Source organism: Sturnus vulgaris, chromosome 3 (assembly GCF_052056855.1).
Source record: "Sturnus vulgaris isolate bStuVul1 chromosome 3, bStuVul1.hap1, whole genome shotgun sequence".
NCBI lineage: Eukaryota > Metazoa > Chordata > Aves > Passeriformes > Sturnidae > Sturnus > Sturnus vulgaris.
The window spans coordinates 9,980,821-10,001,079 of record NC_142245.1 but is presented as its reverse complement, the minus strand read 5'-3'; the positions used below and the strand labels follow the sequence as shown (position 1 = coordinate 10,001,079).

General features: G+C 47.3%; 2 protein-coding genes across 4 annotated transcripts in view; one reads left to right on the top strand and one right to left on the bottom strand.

Annotated features, from left to right (window-relative positions):
* MEIS1 (Meis homeobox 1) overlaps positions 1–15,125 on the bottom strand; it is a 107,041-nt gene extending 91,916 nt beyond the window's left edge. For 2 of the 3 annotated variants that reach the window (XM_088160974.1, XM_088160973.1), the window contains exons 1-6: positions 14,449–15,125; positions 12,562–12,788; positions 10,850–10,991; positions 10,270–10,320; positions 9,416–9,466; positions 7,853–7,999 (exon numbers count right to left, since the gene is read on the bottom strand). In XM_088160974.1, the coding sequence (XP_088017100.1) occupies positions 7,853–7,999; positions 9,416–9,466; positions 10,270–10,320; positions 10,850–10,991; positions 12,562–12,788; positions 14,449–14,460 (630 nt within the window). In that variant the 5' untranslated portion in view covers positions 14,461–15,125. Of the gene's footprint in view, positions 1–7,852; positions 8,000–9,415; positions 9,467–10,269; positions 10,321–10,849; positions 10,992–12,561; positions 12,789–14,115 lie in introns of all 3 variants that reach the window. The other variant, XM_088160972.1, reaches the window with a different exon arrangement.
* LOC148224176 (uncharacterized) lies at positions 14,956–19,356 on the top strand. Its single transcript, XM_088160971.1, has one exon. The coding sequence runs from the start codon at positions 15,120–15,122 to the stop codon at positions 16,353–16,355; it is 1,236 nt and encodes a 411-aa protein (XP_088017097.1). The 5' UTR covers positions 14,956–15,119; the 3' UTR covers positions 16,356–19,356.
* The last annotated feature ends 903 nt before the right edge of the window (positions 19,357–20,259 follow it).

Below are 20,259 nucleotides of genomic sequence, written 5' to 3'. Positions count from 1 at the left end.
TGAAAAAAAAAACAAAACAAAAAACCAAACCCACCAAAAAAAAACCAAAAAGAAAAAAAGAAAAAAAAAGAAAAAAAATGAAAGCCAAGTTGCAAACAAAAATAACTGGCCAAATTCAAAGTCTGGTGATGTTAATAAGAGAATTTTAATTTACTGCAATGGCTCTTCAGAATGAAGAAGTAGGTAATACAGTTTTGGAGATCATTTGTCCAAGTGGGAATATCATATAGATGCCTGGAGAGTCCTTGAGAAAATAGCTCACCTCAGTACTGATTGAAGAGGAAATACAATACTTTGGTGAAATAGAATTCTGTATTTCTAGGAAAGGCTCCAATAGCAAATTGCTTACTAATGCAAGAAGCCTTGTAAATTTTATTATGAATGAAAGGGGCAATGGCAAGCGTGTGACATGGCACAGCATATGCACACATGGCCGAGTCAGTAAAAAGTAAATAAATAGGTTACTTATAAGCTCTAGAAGACACCTGAAAATATCTCTAACACAAACTCAGGCTCAGTGAACTTCAAGCAAGAATATAAAACAGCTCCAAAATCACTTTACCATTAATTTTTTCCACCAGGTAAACTAGCTCTCCTACAGGCTAATATTCAGTCTTGGCCTTCTTATTGGAAATACCAGCTGAAAAAAGTTAATCTAGATTTCTTCACTGTCTTTAAAAAATTACTTACCACTGGATAGGGAAGAAACTATCTATGCAGGGAGCGTGTCGGCCTGATGCCAAATTCACCTGGGAAACACAATGCCCAAACCACTGCCCCCCTGGACAGGGTGCAGGCAGCTCTCCCCGTGCCTCACAGCCTAGCCAAGCCTTTGTCCTTGCCACCTCAGCCGGATCCTTCCCAAATCCCTGCCACCATAAAACTTCCCAGTATTTTTTTTTTTTCCCAGGCAGCGCTAACAACAATATCGCTGTTAAGCTGCAGGAGGAGAGGAGAGGAGGGTGTGGAGCCCCGGTTGGGGCGATGACGGGCACAGGCAGTTAAGTGCTGCTGTGGAGATGAACTAAGCCTAATGAAAAGCTTACCTAAAGCTCACGGGGAGCCAGCGCCTGGCCGGCCAAACCTCTCCAGAGCACCGGGCACGAGGCAGCCAGGACGCTCAAAGACGAATTAACTAAAAGTTAATGTGGATGTTCTCATTCAAAAGAAAAGTGGCCTACTCCAAAGGGGATTAGGCTAAAGTGAACTAAGGCCACTTTACTTCTGAATGAGAGCATCCACACAATAGTCCAATGCACTTTAACTAATGCACTTTAATTTTACACCCAATCAATTTGTCTTACCTCTCCTGAGCGTCCTTGTGTGGACAAACCCAGAAATTCATCGAGTTTTGAGGCCAGGCAGGGAACATTAGATCAACTGTCCCACTCCCTGTGTGTTATGGGCCATTGCCTTTCACAGCTATCCCTTAACTGATCCCCAAAACTCATGGATGACTTAAGTATAACCTCTGACAGGGTCAAGGAGGAAACATTTCTTCAATGGCCTAGATTTGAAGATGCTTGCAAAATAAGAACCATTTGCAAAATAAGGAGACACCATGACTTTCAGCACCCCATCCTGTTGCCAACAGAAGAGGCCAAATTTGGGCAAAAATCCATCCTACCTCTGCCCCACAAGTTCATAAGAAAATGGCAGCCTCTGTGTTATAATTCTAAAATCTCTTGTTTTTAAAATTGAAAACAGACCTTTTGCCTATAGGACAAACTCACTTTTTTTTTTTAATTCACCTCACCAACATTTAAATTTTCAACGTTTCCCCAGACATCTACCGACAAATCTCAAACTCCCTTTTCCAAAGCATAATAGCCCCCAGAAACCACTTGCTGCCTGCACTATTGCTTTCGTACACACAATGACTCACATAAGCCTGAAATCTCCACATCGCCCTTTACCTCTTGGATATGTGCTCCCAAAAATAAATAAGTGAACCCACGACAGCAGCAATCAGTGAGGCAGCTCAAGGAGTTGAGCCCTCAGGGGCGATGGGGTTCCCCTGTGCCAGAGCCCTCTCGCTAACAGAGACCAAGCCCCCACCGCCACCACTGAGGGACTGAAGCTTTCCAGGGATCTCATCTAAATTAAAAAAAGGAATCCTGAGGGCACTGGCCTGATGGGATTCTGCTCTCACCTGTGCTCCAGGTTACATCTCTTATTTTTTGCCCTTTGAAGGCAGTGAGAGTGAAAAGACAACCACACTAAGCAGGCCAAAGAAGAGCTGAAGCAACTGCCGACAAGTTGTATTTCAGATGCGTTACAGAGTTTCAGCGGTGGGTTAGCTACCAAGCCATTAATCAGCGGCGTAAGTACACTCAAAGAAGTCCAAACACAAAACGTGTGCTGTCTTAGAGCTACCCTCCCCAAATACTGTTGCAACTGCAGGGAAAAATAAAAATATAACCACTAATTATTCCCAATTTGCCATGTAAGTCAAAGCCTGCCATGAAAAACAGAGCATGTGGAGAAGAAGGTAATAATACACCAAGGACACGAGGTGACACTGTAGCGTACAGCGGCCTCTCCTCCTCTCACACAACCCTCACCGGGAAACAATTCCAGAAACCTTCAAAAACGTTCCTGACGAGAAACAACTCTCCTCTTTATTTTCTTAAACTTGTTTAGATTACACAAGATAGCTCCTAACTGCATGCTCACGTGACCAAAAAACCCCAAACGCAGAAATGCAAAACAAAACAAAAGAAAGATTCCCTAATTTAAAGAAGCTGTACCGGATTTTCAGTGCTCTTTAAAGTAGTATCTATCAGCATGATGTACACTTACTCGTTTTGATTGAGTGCAATATAATCTGATTGTTTTAAGGTCTAACATTGCCCACGCGGGGCTGCAGTAACCCTTCCGCATGCAGAGCCCATTACCTTTATTGTTACCTGTGGACCAGCAGCCATGGAAAGACTCAAACCCTCAGCCATAAAGGTTAAACTTAAGGTAAAACTCATTTTTTCATAACTTTAAAGCCTCCAAGTTTCCCCAAAATAACAATCTACGGCTCCTAACGCAGATGCGGCAAGCTCTGGCTTACAGGAACACCTTGGGACACACTCGCAAATGTTTAGGATCAATTCTGAGGTTAATTGGGGTTTGAACTCAGCTCTGTCAGGCCTGATGTTGAAAAGAATTCCCAAAAAACCTGGGAATTAAACTATCCTTTACAACAAGAACTAACTTCAGTTTGGAAAACTTTACATGGAAATTAGGCCTGAGCATGCAACTTCGGGAAGGCAGCAAAGCTTACACCCAGCTGTAAGGACGGCCACTTTTCGGTTCTTGAATTATTAAAAAATAAAAAAGAACCCCAAGGATGCATGGACTGAAATCATAAACTAAAGAAAATATATTCATCTTATGTCTACTCAACAATGTATTTACTCGCTTAAAGAAATGGGGAGCAAAGAAAATCTTATTTTGCTAATACAATTTCAGCCGCAGTGTATCAGATGAAAACATGTCTGGAACAGAAATTAACGTATCCTATCTTCACATAAATAACCTGCCAAACTGTGGCATGGTAACAGCTTCTAAATATCACAGCAAAAATAATAAAAATTAGTCGAAAACAAACAAAAAAGGATTCACTGACTCAAATTACAAAATCAGAGGAAGAGAATTAAATTTCTAGTCTTTTAAACATAATTTTATTGGTCCTTCTCAGATCCTACTTTGCTGTAACTCTTTTATTATGCAAAAACGAATTCTACCTCGCACCCTCTGCACCACATCTATTATTTTGATGCCTGTTCCTCCAATATATGAGCACATATCCTAAAGGCAGCAATATTCTTAGCTCTCCTCTTTCAAAACCATGCATGGTTTGAAAGTACCTGTGAAGAAGTCCCGAAATAAAATAGTATTTCTCGGTAATTTTTTCCCTAAGGCATTATTTTTGTATTGGCTACAGGGTATAGCGAATATATTTGAGAATTTGGAAAGTTAAGTCTAGTCGTTACTGGTCAATGCCCTGAACAACTCTACCACCTTCAGCTATGCTTTATATTGGATTCCAGTTTATGATTCTTTCTTTGTAAAGAATATATTTTAAGTAATTGTTCAATTAAAAAAAAAAGCTGCTGTCTATCCACATTTTTGTTAGAGCAACTCCACAACTGCACACATTAAAATAAAATCTATTGCAACATAAATAGAGGTGTTGCTTTATTATATATGTGCGTATATATGTGTTATATTATCAGCCAAGAAGGGCCATCTAAAACGCCACAGTTGCAAACATTTAAGACTGTAACAAAAATGACTGAGACTCTAGTATCGGTTTACTACCCCTCAACAATTTCCCTGACAGTGGAGTCAAATAATGTTGAATTATGGACCTTCTTGCAGGAAGTCTTATTTCATGTTCATTTTTTGATCATTTCCCTCATAGTTCCTATCGGAATTTGGCTCTTTGCCGATTTGCCTTTAAAAGTTTCTGTATCTGTAACTGGCTTGTGCATTATTAAACTGTAATTTTTGTCAAGCAATGCTACTGTGGTCGGGCTCAACAAGTTTATTTTCAGTAAGAAAAATACTGTTTTGTCCCTATAAAATCTATCTTACACAGCTAATGTACTTTATTTGGATGTGGTGGATACTTTGTACCATGTTTTCCCTAAAGGACTTTCTAAAGGCTTTCTTGTAGACACGCTTTTGTAGGAGGATTTTACAGTCTGGACTAGAGCACCTGGGTGCCAAGGTGATACGGCTTCAAGACAACAGCCCCACGGTAACAGTTCAGGATTACCTACGAAACCGAATTTCTGTTGTCGGACTACAGGCAGTCTTTGGGCTTTTTTTTCAATCAGAGGGAGTTTTCCCAGACACATCGCACAACAGCTGGGTTCTAAATCTTTCTGGGCTCTGACAAACACCGAAAATTTAAACATGTAAATGTTTGAAAAGCTAATGATTAAAAAAGGTTTATTTTGAAAATTACTGCAATTCTTCAGCTAGGTTTTTTTAAGTCCCGTTAAGTTTTTTGACTTCAACTCTCCCCACCAAAAAAGCCCAAACTCCTGCCTTGTACTTGTGGAGCCGTGACAGTAAACACCAACTCTGCAGGTCTCACCCTGGCAGGCAGCGGGGTCGAGCCCGTGGGAGAAGGATGCTATTTTAGTGACCTAGTGCCACTGAGCTGGTTAAATCACTGAACAATGGTTAGTGTTATAGGGCTTTACTTTGCAAAATCTAGCATTAGTGTCATTGCTTTCTATTAACCGGGGGGACTTAAAGGCACTGGCTTTGAGGGGCCTATAGGGAAAGAATAAATAAGGGAAAACCTATAAATTAAAACTAAAAAACACCCTGTTAACTGTAACCTTTACTATCACAATATAAGAAAATGTAATTAAATCCATAATAAAAGCTTTTACATACTTACTCTTTTACTACTCTCCCAAGCAGAGCCGTGGGCAGGCGGGGGGCCCGACGCCCGGAGCCAGCCCCTCGCTCCCACCGCCCGGCCCTGCGCGCCCGCGCATCCCAGGGCCGCACAGCCATAAACGCGCCCTGCGCAGTCACATCCTAATTAGCCGCCCCGGCGACCAGCACTCAACACCTTATTATTGAACCATTAGGGCCCCGATACTGCCGGCCGCGCCGGGGCCGGTCTTGGCACCGCAGCGTACCGGAGGGCGCGGGGAACTGCGCGGCCCCCGGTAAACCACCCTCCACCCCGCGCAACCCCCGCCCGGTCTCCGTGGGTTTGATCCCCCGCCTCATCGCCCGTGGGGGGAGGAGGGTAGAAAAGCGCATTTCTGCACCTTCTCCCTTCCCCGAAGAGAGCAAAGCCCGCTCCCCGCGCAGCTCCGCGGGTGCGGACGGGTGGGCGCGGGGCTGCGCGCCCGCTGCCCGGAGCGCAGCCCGAGCGCCCCGGGGCGCGGCTGGGGCAGCGCTCGCACAAGCCGGGGCTGCCGGGGCCGGCCCGGGCAGCTGGAGAGGGGACGGCGCAATGTCCGCGCTCCGGGCAACAAAAGGTGGGGCGCGGGGTGGTGGAGAAACACGCCGACCCCCGACGTCCCCAAAACTGTAGCTTCATTTCTTTAGCTTTCGCTTTAATAAAATAATGATTCGTTGGGAAAATGGGGTATAAATCTTCATTTTGGAGGCAATTAAAGTGTTGATTTCATTCGTGCCCCTGAGCGATTCTTGTAATTTGCTCAAATAGCTTTATGCATCCAGCACTCCAGAGCTTTTAGAAACCCATTTTCTAGTTAGACTTGTTGGATTACAATTTTTATTCAACAGCAGCGAGCCGAGTTTCCCTCAGCTAGACCCTGGCTGGAGGGTTCCCCTCGCTCTAAGGCGCTGCGCGGGGTCGGCGGGTCCCCGGAGCATCCTCACCAGCCCCGGGTACCTCCCTGCCGCACCACCCTCCACCCACTCTGCCAAGCTTTTCCCCTGCACAACAAAATTGGGTGGGAAAAACAGTCCCTCAAAACAACCTACCTATGTGTACATAAACCCCTTTTAAAAAGTTCATGCCTTCCTTCAAGCCTGCCTCCCCGTCACAAACCGACAGACTTTGGCAGATAGGAGAAAATATTTCAGATACTGCCCACACTGCAATGCAACGCACCTTCATGTTGGTGATCTATAAAATAACTCCCAGCTGACAGTGCCAGTGATAACAGCAAAGCAGCTGAGGAAACTCCTCCCTGCTTGGCTGCGCCTTGCTTGAACAAAAGGAAACCTCCAGAGTCAGAAGCAGATCACTCCTAACACTGTATTTACGCAGCTGATCAAAAAGAAGAAATAACTTGGGGGGTTTAACTAGGGATTTATTTTTTGTGCGTGTGCTTGAGGTCCCCTCTCTCAAAGGCAAAGCGCTGCTACCCCTTGGTTCAGAGCAAACAAACCGACTGTGAAAACCCCATCATTTCACCCAACTCACATAAAAGCCAAATCTCAGTCACTACCACAATCCAAGAGCTTGATTTAGATCTGGGCACCTCCTGCATCAGCCCCAAATGCTCCCATGAAAAGGCAAGGGTCCCAGTCTGTGCCCAGTGGAAGAAGGAGGGAAGGGAGAGGGGACAGCCAGCTCTTCCCACTCAGCTCACCCACATTTCCCACCCCGCTGCAGCCGACATTAAAGGCCTGAACCATCCCAAACAAAACCTGGACAACCGTCACAGCCACGCGAGGCTTTGCTGGCTTGGCTTTGGCTTTGACTATATTTATCTTTTAAAGAGAGGGCTTGAAAACTTGAAAGATCAAGGAAAAGAATTTAAAACCTGAATCCCATTTTATTTTCTCCCTTTTTTTTTTCTATTAAGTAAAATAAAATGGGCGCGTTTGCAGCAGGCAGGCGTGCACAAAGCAATGTTCACTCAAGTCTAAAAGCGTTCGGCCAAGGAGAACTGACAAGATGGACTAATGAACCGTAGAGACGGGAAGAAAATAGCCAGTATTTGCTAGATTTCAAACCCTCTCTGTCTTCTCTGGACCACCTATCTCGGATTTTATTATTATTTTGGTCAACGACTCCAAAGCCCTTCCTTCCCTCAGCTACCAAGAAGCCAGTGATTTACAGATACCATTTCCATTATTGGAAAGGGTAACTAAAATAAAGACAAAAATTAAAAGCGACAAGAAACAGGTCGAGTTTGCAGGCGATGCTTTTACAAGCTCATCTCGCCAGGTCGAATCCGGGAGCAAGCCTTAATGAAGCAATAATAGCCACATTATTCAAAAATTTTCATTTCGATGGAAATTTATCTAAAAGGGACTTAATCATATGCAAATAATAAAAGGAGGCGTAGTGACCCAGCAAGCGATCTGCATACAAATTTTAGCGTGTGCGACGTTGGCAAGATCATACCTGGTCGGTTAGATTTGCTGATCTTGTTATGTCTTCACTGTCCGATTTTGATCCGCCCTCTCTATCGTCTATGACCAAATCGATAGGCATTTTTCCTTTCAAACAGCTAATATACCGGTGGCAGAAATTGTCACATAATTCGTGTACCTACGTTATGATAGAGGTTAAAAAAAAAAAAAAAGGTAAAAGGAAAAAAAAAAAAGAGAAATAAGAGAGAGGGGGAAAAAAGGGAAGAAAATATAATCAGGAATACATAAGTAAAATTGACAAGTGCAACCAGTCTCCCCCCTTCGCCCCTGTGACATCAAAAGTCCTAAATAGGGGAAACACACTGCAATTATCCCCCTGAGACCTCTAGACGCATCCAGAATTAGGAATAACTTTCTTTTCTCGCAAAATAGAGATATCCCAGAAAATTGACAGTGACAAGATGATTCACAGGCTACAACATATTCAACACCCGTGTTAAATTCATCTGCTCCCGGAGCTGTGGCCATTAGAGAGGTGACCTGCATGGGTGATATTTAAGGTAAACTATTTAATTTCATCCAGTTATTTCATCATAAACCCTTTCCAAAGCGGTATGAGGATAGAAAAAAGGATTAAAAAAAAAAAATCTACATGCACTGAGCTGAAATACATTATAGGCATTCATGCCCTGAAATCCCCAGTTGCTCTGATAGACTTGTACCTGAGCTGCCTTTATTAATGGGCAGATTTTAACACATTTCGGTAGAGCGAGAACAACCTGACAGTTATGGTTAGATAAAGTGACTGAGGCTCATGAGAAACTTTTCAACTATTTAAAAACCTCTCAAAATGTTTATTTTTAGGAGACAGGGAATTCTCTTCTAGGCCAGCTATCAATGACACGTAAAAAATCCTCAGGAAACCCAGAGCGCACTTCCAATTTAACGTGAGCTCGGTTGACACTGCCTGCTTAGAAATTAGCATTCTCCCTCCTAAGATTTCTAAAACAGCCAACAAAAAAAACCTGCGCTTAGGCTGCAATCTCTTTCTCCTGCTCAGAGGTGTACAAAATTCACAGGAACAAGAGACAGACAGAACTATCAACTCTGCTTTGTCTCTGCAAAATGTTACAGGACAATCAGCGCCCTGAGCCTGACCTGCAGATGGCTCTTTAAAAAAAAAAAAATTTAAAATTCCCCCTTTCAAAATCTCTTCTTCATCATCACTAAGAAAAAAACAATATCTATTTTTTTTAATCACAATTTCAGGGGCTTGACTGAACTAACCATTTCAAGTCTCATCTGCGGCACCACAGAACTGCAACTATTTATACAAGGCCAGCAAAGTATTACAATGAACACAAGGCCTGGGCGTTTGAGAGCTTGGTTTTAGAGGCTGAAATTGTAATTAAACTGCGAAGAGAAATGGACGCCAAGATTGGTCTTGACACTAATTACCAGAAAGAAAGACATTTATGCAAATTTACCAGAAGCCTGAACTTCAGCAGTACTGAAACGGAGGAGGAAGAAAGGAGGGGGGGGGGAGGGAAGGTAGAGAGAAAGGGAGGGAGGGAGAGAGAGAGACAAAAATTACCTTCTCTAATTCCAACAGATGAAACCTTAATACTTGTATGGCTTGAATCATCTGCAAAGACACAAACAACACAAACATTAATCTCATTCCTGGATTTGGGGATATTTCCCACAGTCGCCCCGGCCGCACTTTGTAGCTTGACTTTTCTCTAGTAGTAAATAAAAAGTTGTTTTGATTTATGGCAATAACACTAAAACTTAATAGCGGTGGCTTTGTGCGCTGTTTAACGAGAAGTGATCTAGAGTTAACAAAAAAAAAAATCCCAATTGCAACGAAGCAACTGAATTATATGGATCATAAACATTTCTTTAAAAAAAAACCAAAAACAACAACCCTCTAAACACCATCACTGGCTCCTCGCTTAGTGAAAGCAGGAGCAGGACTCCTGCAGTGAAGGCAAAATATTTATCCTTAACAGGGGATGGAAAGAAAGAGAGAAACGACCTCATTTTCAGTGAATTTGCCACTGGTGCATCTCCAGCCATTGTAATCCTCTATGTTTCCCATCGAGCTGCTTAAAAGGTGCGTGGAGGGGCTGGTTACAGCGGGGATAAATCCACGCTTCTCTTGCGCAGGCAAGCTCACCATCAAACCCACCAGCTCCTCTTTGGATGGGGTTTTCCTTTCTGTATATCCTTATGGGATTTTTTACTTCCAAGCAATAACCACACCATATTTACTTGTAAATATAAAAATCATCATTGTAACAATTATAATTTTTTTAAATCCACGTGAGAAATTTTCACATCACCAAACCACCTCTTTAGATGACACAGAACTTTTAAAAAAATAATAAATAAATGGGAAGGGAAGGGAGGGTGGGGGTGGGGAGAGGAAGAAGTGTTAACTCTTACCAAGTTATCCAGTTCAGGATTAGAGGAAAAGAGGGGTTTCTCTGCTCGGATCTAAATGTAAGAAAGGGGAGGAAAGGAGGAAAATAATAAAAATTATTTGAAATATGGAAGCAGAAAAAGCAGACGTTATTATTTCTTGCTTCATTACACTGTCGGGTCCATTATGTAACCTTCCGTGCAAAGCCCTGACTGCTGGATTTAGTACATCAGCCAAACACTTGAGCAAGTGAATCAAATACACTGAAAAATACCTATGGAGCTTCCCCGGCAGAGCCTGTCCCGGCTCCCGGGAGCCGCGTAGCGAAACTCCCGGCCGGACACAGACCGCTCCACTTTATCCATTTTTTAAGGGGGGGGTAGTAAATGCCGAGATTTCCTGATTTTTTTTTTTTTTTTCATGTTTTGTTTTGGTTGGGGTTCAGGGGATTTTGTTTTGTTTTATTTTTTTTGCCTCTTTCAGTAAGAGAGGGGGGAGGGGGAAACGCACATCTTTATCTCAACAGAGACTTGTTTTTCTCGATACGATTTTTTTCCCCCTTTTTTATTTTTCTTTTACTGTTTTCAACCCGGTTTTGCTGACCTGTTTGGCGAACACTGCTATGTCTTCATTGAAAGACTCAGAGGAGCAAACATCGCCTCCCGCTACCCCGGGCTCCCTGGGTGTGCATGTAGCTAATTCACATTTCTCAAAAATCAGTGCTAAAAGAGGGAACAGGGGGTGTCTGAAAGAAAATACAATAGTCACACACACAGAGGGGAGGAAAATATCATAACGAAACAACAACAAACAAACAAACAAACAAAAAAACAAACAAAAAAAAACCCAAACACAACAATAGTTAGTCCCACAGCAGCGTGCATGGGGAAGGGGGCACCCACAGAGGGGGCTCCGGCACCCCCCGCCGCCTCCCGGCCCCTTCCCACAGCCAGCCGGCCGGCAGCCCGGCATCTCCCCGGCCTTTCCGCACTGTCTGGCCGCAGATATTGCTAATGCAACCTTAGGACAAGCCAAGAATAAAACCCAAGCCGGTTCCAGCAGCCATTTTGAATTAACTTTCCTTGTCTTTAGGAAAAAAAAAAAAAAGAAAAAAATTAAAATCCCTGGGCATACACTTCTGTCTCTCATGCTTTTAATTCCCGCTTTCTGTTGGAGGACTTGCTGGGAGTGAAAGGGGGGAAAAAACAAACCCAAACCAACAGAAAAACATTAAAAGAAACAATCCCCATCCAAATGAAAAAAAAAAAATTATATACATGAGAAAAAGCCCTTAAACCCACCCAGCACAGCTCCGACCCACTGGCAGGCGCTGGCCGAGCTGGGCTGACTCCCTATGGCCTGCCCGGCTCTCCGCCCCCCGGGGCTCCGCAGCCGCCGACCCACGGGGGGAACCAGGTGCTCCTGGGCAATCGCAGCTTGGAAAGCCTCCGCGGGAGAAAGGCAGCGTGTGCATCTGCTTCCCTCGCCCGTTTAATAATTTAAATAAATAAATAAGCGTGGACGCACACACACGTATATATATGTATAAACAGGGATTTCTTTTTTTTTCTCCCAGGGCTTCATACTTTTTTTTTTCCTTCTGGGTACCTCACACCACCGACTTTTAACCAACCCTTCAGATTTCTGATAACCCGATAAAGAAACCAAACTCCACGAATTTTATTTTCCACAGCCTTCTCCTCACTGTCCTGAGAGTGATTTTTAAAGGCTCTTAAACTTCCCTTCAAACTCCAGCTGGGCAAACACATTTTAAAAGCATCTGCGCCCAATGTAATAACCCCGTCAGCTCCCATCGCAACGGCCTAGAAACTGCGTAACAAGTTGCCACATTGAGAAACACTCAATGCTGTCGGATAAAAGGTTTAAAAAAATTAAAAGAAAATAAAAAAATAAAAAGATTTGAGAGAAGCAGCTCTTGAGCTTTCTCAGGACAAGGAAAGACGAACAAGGTTGAAAAGTTGGGTGAAGCTCTCCAAACTCTCCCTTGCTCCAAAACTCCGTGCAGAGATTTACCACCCGGCGCAGGTTGTGCCCTGGGAATATTATTTTCCTCCTCCTCCCGCGGTGATGCCTGCCGCCCCTCCAGCAAGCTCCGTTTTTTCCTCGAGCCCACGCTGCTCCCCGTGCCAGGGGGACCCCAACCCTCTCCCCCACCCGCCTCCCAAAACAGTAACGACACAAAATTAGGAACGCGGCGCTCTTCGGCGCGGCGCTCCCCATCCCGCCCTTCCCCTCCCCGCGCTGCCCCCCGCTCCATCCCGCGCAGGTTGCGCGGAGCCCTGCGCGGCACCTACCCGTAGATGGCATCTTTATCTCTCTTGAGGGCGTCATTGACGGAGGCGCCCATGGCGGGGGGCATGGCGTTGGCGTGGGCGGCGTGCGGGTACTGGTGCGAGTGCAGCGGCGGCCCGTGGTTCAGGTGGTGGACGGGCTGCATGGGGCGGGCGCCGTGGGGGTCCCCGTACATGGTGGTCGGGATGCCCACCCCTTCCATGCCGCCGTAGTGGGGCAGCTCGTCGTACTGCGGGGCAGAGAGAGCAGAGAGGCGTCAGGGGGAGGCGGGGGCAGCGCCCCCGGCAGCAGCTCCGCTCCCCTGTCCCACCCCGGCGACGAGCCGCGATCCCCCCCGAGCGCGCCCGGGCTCCGCGGCGCCGGCCCTGGGGAAGGAAAGCCGCCCCGGGCTGGGAGCACAGGGGCTGGGCTGCTCCGGCCCCGAGCCCTCCGAGTCTGGGGCGGAGGAGAAATAACAACAACAGCAACAATCATAGCATTGATAATAAAATAAATAAAAGTGAAAAAAAAAAACCACCCCAAAGTTCCCATCCCCAAAGTTCCCAGCACCACCCCCCCTTCACCCACCCCCACCCCGTGAATGGAAGCGGTTCCCGGTGTCCAAATTTCCCTCCGCTAAACTTTTTCCCGCTGATAAGAAGTCAGGTACCTCACCAGCGAGGATGCAAAAACTTCAGCAGCGGTAAACAAAACCAAACCAAAAACGAGAATGAGCGATTTGCGGATTTCCAGCAATTCCACGCGAACACAACTTTTAAAGCCGAAAAGCTGAAAACGTTCGCCCGGGCTCTCGGGAATGCCTTTTTTTTTTTTTTTTTTTTTTTTTTTTTTTTTTTTTTAAGAAAGGGTTTTCTTTGTTAAAGATTAAGGACCGAAAGCTACTGCGGTTCCCAGGCAGCGGGGGAAACGGCCACTTTTCATCTATTAAAAGCGAAGGTGTGAATAAACGCTTTTAAAGATCCCTGACACTTGCTTGGAACGAAAGAGTAAAAGGCAAGTTGTCAGCAGAGGAACTTTCTTTCCCAACCAGCTCTCGGACGGCGGCAGGCAAATTAGGCAAAAAAATTCTTTCCAGGTCTTTTTTCCTTCCCCAAATCCCTGTTCACCCGACTACAGCTGATTTATTTTTTTTCTCAAAACTTCAATTTAGGAGGTAGTTAGGGAAAAAAAAAAAGAAAAAAAGAGATCGCATCCAAAACAGAAACAACAATACACATGGTAGTGAATGCTGCTAACCTCCAAATTAAAGTCACTTTCCTTCTAAAAGAGTGGGGGGGTATGCCCACTGCACTGCACCTTTTGGGTTATAATATATGTATTAAAAAAGGGGGGGTGAGAAAAAAAGGAGGTAAAAGAAGAAAAAAAAAAAAGTTGTGCTTACTCCCAGCCAGAGCTTATCTTCTGAAAGTGAAGCGGTATATCATCACTAACACAGCAAAATGCTCAGAGACATGCACACATTCAAATATTTCAAGCACTGGTGATTTTAAAAAAGACATTGGTAGAACTAGAGCTACAAAACCAACAAATACAGAGGCTTGGACATATTCACTTACATGCCTGTATGTCATTAATGTATAGAAAGCTTGCCTCTTCCCTGAGAACTCCGGGATGGGGAGTAAAAGAATCAAGAAAATAGCAATAGACACAGGTTTTAAGCCTACTAGTACAACTGATAAACCCTCCCGCTGCAGGACACCCGCTTTGTGCCCCTATTCCAAAAAGGAGAAAAAAAAAAAAAAAACAAAACAAAACAAAAACAAAAAACAAACAAAAAAAAAAAAACAAAAAAAAAAACAAAAAAAAAAAAACTTTTTTCGCAGCGTCTCTGTCAGCCACGTTTCAATATTATTTCACATTTGAAATCCATTTTTTTTAATCATACGTACCCTTTGCGCCATCGGCCTGCTTGCTCCCTTCCTACTTCAACTTCTAATATATCCTCTTTAAGGCCAGTGCGAAAAGAAAGAAACACGAAGTTCCCCCCCCTCACCCCCAAAAAAAGGCAAAAATCCCTTAGCGTCTCCAGCAATGGAAGCAATCGAGTAAAATCTTCGGCTTGCTGGATCTCAGCGAAGCGATACGGTAACTCAGCATTAAAAAAGGAGAAAAAAAATTAGAAGAAAAAAAAATCAACTCTCCCTCCTTCCTTCCTTCTTTTTTCTTTCTTTCTTCCCTCTCTCCCTGTCTGTCTTACTCTCCCCCTCTCGTTTCCAAGACAGCAGCGGGGCGAAAGCAAATATCCTTTCCCCAAATCAGTTTTTTTTGTTGTTTTTTTTTTTTTTAAAGTGCCCCTCAAACCCAACTACCAAGTCTCATGGCTTTTTGCCACTCCGGCTGTCAATCACAGGCGAGGTTGTCAAGGTGGTGAATGACTGATGATGATCCGCTGCGTGTGCTCCCACCGCGCAGGACACCGCGAATGTTAATTTTCGAGTGCGATCACCCAAAAAAAAAAAAAAAAAAAAAAAAAAAAAAAAAAAAAAATTAAATCGAGGGAGGAGGAGAAGGAGGGGGAAAAATTAAAAAGGCTCGCTAACGCGCCGGCTCTCCTTTTATTATGGTTATTATGATGATGATGATGATGATGATGATGATGGGGGGCTTTTTTTTTTCGCTCCTCCTCGGATCGCTCCTAATTCCTCGCCGGCGCCGGCTCGCTCTGCCCCTGCGCGGCCGCCGGGCGAGGCTGGCGGAGGCGGACCGGGCGCGGGTGCCGTGCGGGGCGGGCGCGGGAGGAAGGGCAGCGGGGCGGGATGGCGGGAGGGGGAGGCGGGGGGAGGCGCTGCCGCCGCCGCGGTCCGAGCGCTGCCGTCCGTCCGCCGCCGCCGCCGCCGCTCCGCCCGAGCGCAGCGCAGCGCCGGGCTGGAGCAGACTGCGGGAACCCGGAAGTAGTGGTGGCCATAACAGGTCGCGTCTTACACAATGCGCTGGGCGGCAGCAACTCCGCCACTGGCACAGGGGGGCGCGCCGCCCGCCCCGCGCCCGCGCAGCGCCGCGGGTTGGACACACCGCCCCCTCCCGGCCCTGCCCTCCGCGCCTCCCCGCGCGCACGCGGAACGCGCGCCCGTCCCTCCCCGGCAGCCGCGGGGGCGCTCCCGTCGCCTTTGTCTGGCGGCGGCGGCGGCGCCGCCGCCCCCTGCAGCGCCCGCGCAGCGCCCCGGGTTCGCGCCGCCGCCCGCCCCTCGCTCCGCCGCCCGCCTCGCCGGGCACCCCCCCCTTCCCGGCGGCTCCCCCCGCGGCCGCCGGCCGAGTGAGCTCACCCGGCCCCCGGCAGCCGCCGCCGCGCCGCCGCCGACCAATCAGCGCCGCGCCGCCCCGCGCCGCGCCCCCATTGGTCCGGGCGGGAAGCGGGGCTCTGACCGGCGCGCCGGGGGGGGAGGGGGGGAAGGCGCCCCCCCATCCCGGTCCCCGTCCATCCCTGTGCCCGTCCCCATCCTTATTCCCATCCCTATGCCCATCTCCTCCGCTGAGCTCCGCGGGCGCCCTGTCCTGCGTGGGGCGATCCCCCTCGCCGGTGCCTCCATCCGCCTGGCCGCTGGTCCGCTCCCTTGCGTTCAAAAGCACAGCCATCTCTCCCCGCAGCCCCGCCGGTCCCCGCCGGCCTGGGAGCGGAGAACTCGCCGTGCCCCTTCCTCCCCTACCTGCGGGCCGGGCTGCGCCGAGCCCCGAGCGGGCGCTTGCGGGAATAGCTGGCCCGACGCTATCGCATCTTCCGCCCGGGCAGCGGGGCGGGAAGAGGAGAGCCCCCGGTACAGCGGTCCCGACTGAGCTGCTGTGGGAAACGGGGGAGTGACGGAGGGGTTCCTCTGGTAAATCCCCCGGGGACGGCGGGCAGCGGCTCGGCCCCCGCCGCCACGTCTCAAACTTCGGGGAAACCCGTTTCAGTCCCCCCCTCCCGCCCCCCTTTCTGCTAGGACCGGCTTTTTATCCCGGCGAGAGAAATCCAGACCTCTCAGGTAAGAGCCGTTTTCATGCGCTGACCCCCACCCACCCACCCGAGCCACGCGCGTGGGGTTCATTTCTCTGGTGATTTCCCCGGGGAAAGGCGCTTGGTAACGATTCCCCACCGCAGCGCTCCCTCGCAGGGGGTTGCTGTGACCCGGCTTCCAGGGACGCGTTTCCTCCTCTTTCCATCCTCTTTTCCTTCCCCCCCTCCCACCATGAAAAAAAAAAAAAAAAAAAAAAAAATAAAAAAAAAAAAAAAAAAAAAAAAAGCCAAAAGACCCTTTTTCAGCGTCTCCACCAGGCCTTTATGAGCTTAATTCAGCGCAACTCAGCCCGAAACACTTTTACAATGTAATTACAGCCCTACAAATTGTTTGCCCAAACCTCATCCTGGATAAGGATTTTACAATTAGCAAACAATTATTACTCTTAGGGCTCGCTGTGAGGAAGTGCTCAGCTCTCCTCTCCGCCCGTGAGAGGCCGGCCAGAAAAAAAGAAAGAAGGAAAACTTAAAAAAAAAAAAAAAAAAAAAAAAGAAAAAAAAAGAAAAAAAGCTAATCCGAACAGCAATTAATCATCTATTAAACGGGAAAAAGTAAACGGCCAAATCCGCGCTATCCCGGTAAACTCCTGCCGCGGCGGATGCGCTGCGCTGCAGCGGGACCCGCGCAGCATCTCGCCCAGACGCCTTTTTAGGAAAGCAGCTCTGCTTGGGGGTTTTTTGGGGGGGTTTTGGTTGTTGGTTTTTTTATTATCTTTTTTCCCTCCAAAAACTTGCTGGTTTGCGGGAATCTATTTAAGCTTGTCCATCGCCTGGCGGAAAGGGTGAGGGGCGGGGGGAAATACGGTAGGGGAAAAACAATAAGGAAAGAGCGAGGGGGTCTGGTGGGTGCGGCGGGCCGGGCAGCGGCCTCTCTGCGGAGCGCTGCGCGCTTCTGCGCGGCCCCCCCAGACCGCCACTGGGCCTTTGGCGAAGGCATCCAACGAGCCGAGGCAAAAAAAAAGGCGTCTGGGGAGCAAGGAAGCCTCCTCCACAAGGTGGAATCTGAGTCCATTTGCTTATCGGATAATAAATGAGGCTTTTAATCAGGCTGAATTTCCCAGCTTAAGGAAAGAATTAGTCATACCTAGGAACAATCAAATGGTTTCTAGCTGGCTTCCCTGCCGCCTTCCTAGCAGGGACTGGGGAGGAGGGGAGCGGTGGGACGGGGGCAGAATTAGCATCCAAGTGTGCTCTTTCACCATTGATACTGAAATTTGAAAACTGAAATAAGAACAACCAGAAGAGCGAAACAAACAAGAAACCGGAGAAGAAAGCATTGGAAAGGCGGCCGGGAGATAATCCAGGAATGCTTCAGTTAAGGAAGGAGGGGAACGATACGAGATGAAATACCCGAAAAGTCAGAGCCTGATGGAACGGCTGAAAGAAGGACGGGGAAGTGGGGGGGAAACCCGCACTTGTTTAGAGCCTGTTAAAGGTCAGATCGGGGTGGGGGGTGGGGTGCGGATGATCATAAAAGGAGTTTAAGAGCGAGGGGTTTAAGCGCGCAGAAGAAGCGCAGCGCCAGGATTTGGGGGGTTTGTTCACTGGCTTCCGATAAAGAAAACAAAAGAGCGACGGGTCTGTCCGGAGAGTCAGCCCGAGGTGAGCCGGGGCTGCCCCGCGCCCACCGGCGGCACAGCTCGGGCCCTGGGTCCGCGGGGGCCGGGGAACGGGAGCAGCGGCTGCTCGCTCCCGCCACGGCCGGCCCTGAAGCTTGCAGAAGTTATGGAGGGGTGAGATTAATTAAATGGGGGGGGCTTCATAAAATATTTCCTAATAAAATTTACGGTTGTCTTAAAAGTTTCCAAGCAGCGCTATCTTTTTTTTTTCTTCTTAAATAAAATTAACTGGGAAATGAGTTACTGGCCAGGACTTTCGAGACTTCAACGGTGACAGCAGTGCCGGCGGCGGGATTGAAGGCACTCGCACACAAAAGGAGTCCTTCAGGGACAAAAGTTGCGACGGCTGCCAGGTTTTCCCTGCGGTGGTACCTCGGGATAGCCCGGGCAAGGCAGCGCAGAGCCGATCTGAGCCTTGCGCTTCCTATTTCACACTACAAATAGAAAATTTCAGCCTAAAATCCGTAGACTAACACTTGAGCCGGCAGCACCATCGCGTTGGGGTTGTTGAAGGGTTTTTTCTTACACTATTTAAGTTCTACAAGTTCATTTGGGTTAATTTGGAAACACTGCTCCGGGCCGGGGTTAGCGACGATCCCTGCCTTTAGCCCATTCTCCCCCCGGTAATTCTGTACTCCCTGCCTATGCCAAACCCTCTTTCTTTCCAGTCGATATTCCTATACTTCTCGTTGAATTAAATAATAATAACAATAAAAGAAATTGCTGGATAAAACTGTGTCTGCTTAATTAAAAAAAAAAAACAAACAAACAAAAAAAAAAACCAACAAAAAAAAAAACCGCTGGGCTGCTCTGAGTCCCAAGGATTGAGCTCTTGTGCCGTCTACTGGGAGACGAGGAAACTACAGCCTTTTTTTTTTCTGCGACAGAAAAGTCCAGTTTTCGGCAATTTGGAGGGGTCAGGGACGCCCAAGTGCTCAGTAGAATAGCGACCAGAGACAGAAAAAGCCTTAGAAAAGTCGTAGCGACACTTATTTTTTCCTTAGGCTACACCTGTATAACTGTACAAAAACCCCACTTTAAAGTGTTTAGGATTTTACTGACTGCAGATCGTGGAGCAATGATATGGTAAAGATGGTTTGAGTTTATCCGTGCGAGGTATTTGCACATTAGCTAAATATGTAGGAAAGAGGAATTTTATTAAAAAAAAAAAAAAAAAAAAAAAAAAAGAGAAAATATTTACGAACGGTTTAAAAACTTCTCCCCCGCCACCAGCCATTGGGCAGAGGCAGATCCCAATCCGGGCAGCTCCCGGCCGGTGCTCCCGGAGGGCAGTGGAGGCAATCACTTTGATGCCAGTCCTTGGTGGAGCAGCAGGAGGGCAGTTTACGCCGGCCCAGCGTTAGTCCCGGTTTAGAGGAAGCGATGACGCTGGTGTTTTAAGTTTCCAAACCTTTGCCCGTGCCTGAGCCGCGGGTGCTCCCAGGCAGGCAGATGCAGCCTAGCTGGGCAATTCCCCTCTCCCCTCTCCCTGCCCACTTGCTTCTCCGCTCTCGTGGCGCCTGGATTGCTCTCCTCAAAAATACAAAGCACAAGAAGAGACTTAAAAAAGAGAGGGGAAAAGTCTTTGGTTTTGTTTAAAAAAACCCCAGACTTCTAACATAAACCCTTGACTTTTACCAGGCGAGAGCGGCAGAAGGGCTGTGAAATGCAAAGTCTTTGTCGTATTTACAGACAGTGTCAGCAGCCGACTGGACACGCAGATAAAAATCTAGTGGTCTACGTGAACTCCAAGGAATGTTTTAAAGCAAAGATCTCTAAGCGCCTGCTCTCAGTCCACACATATGCCCTCACGTAGCCGAAAAAGACGGAGACACCCACGTAGCCGAACAATAGTGAGGATTTCTTTTAATAGGTTAAATGAAGGTATAAGCAAACCCTCCTGCCACTTGTGGCACATCAGCTCCGACAGCTCTTTGCCTTCAGAACCACTTGCCAGAATTCAACAGAGGGTGACATTAGCCTAAAATATTCGATACTTTCTTTTATTCTGGAGACTTTTCCTGCTTCTGCTGGGCTAAATTCAGCTCCCAGTTCATCTCTGCGGGTAAAACTGCTGTCTTTGAAGGAAA

Bases quoted from the DNA above. Each gene is read 5' to 3' on its own strand.
- LOC148224176 (XM_088160971.1), top strand. From the start codon at position 15,120: ATGGTTATTATGATGATGATGATGATGATGATGATGATGGGGGGCTTT.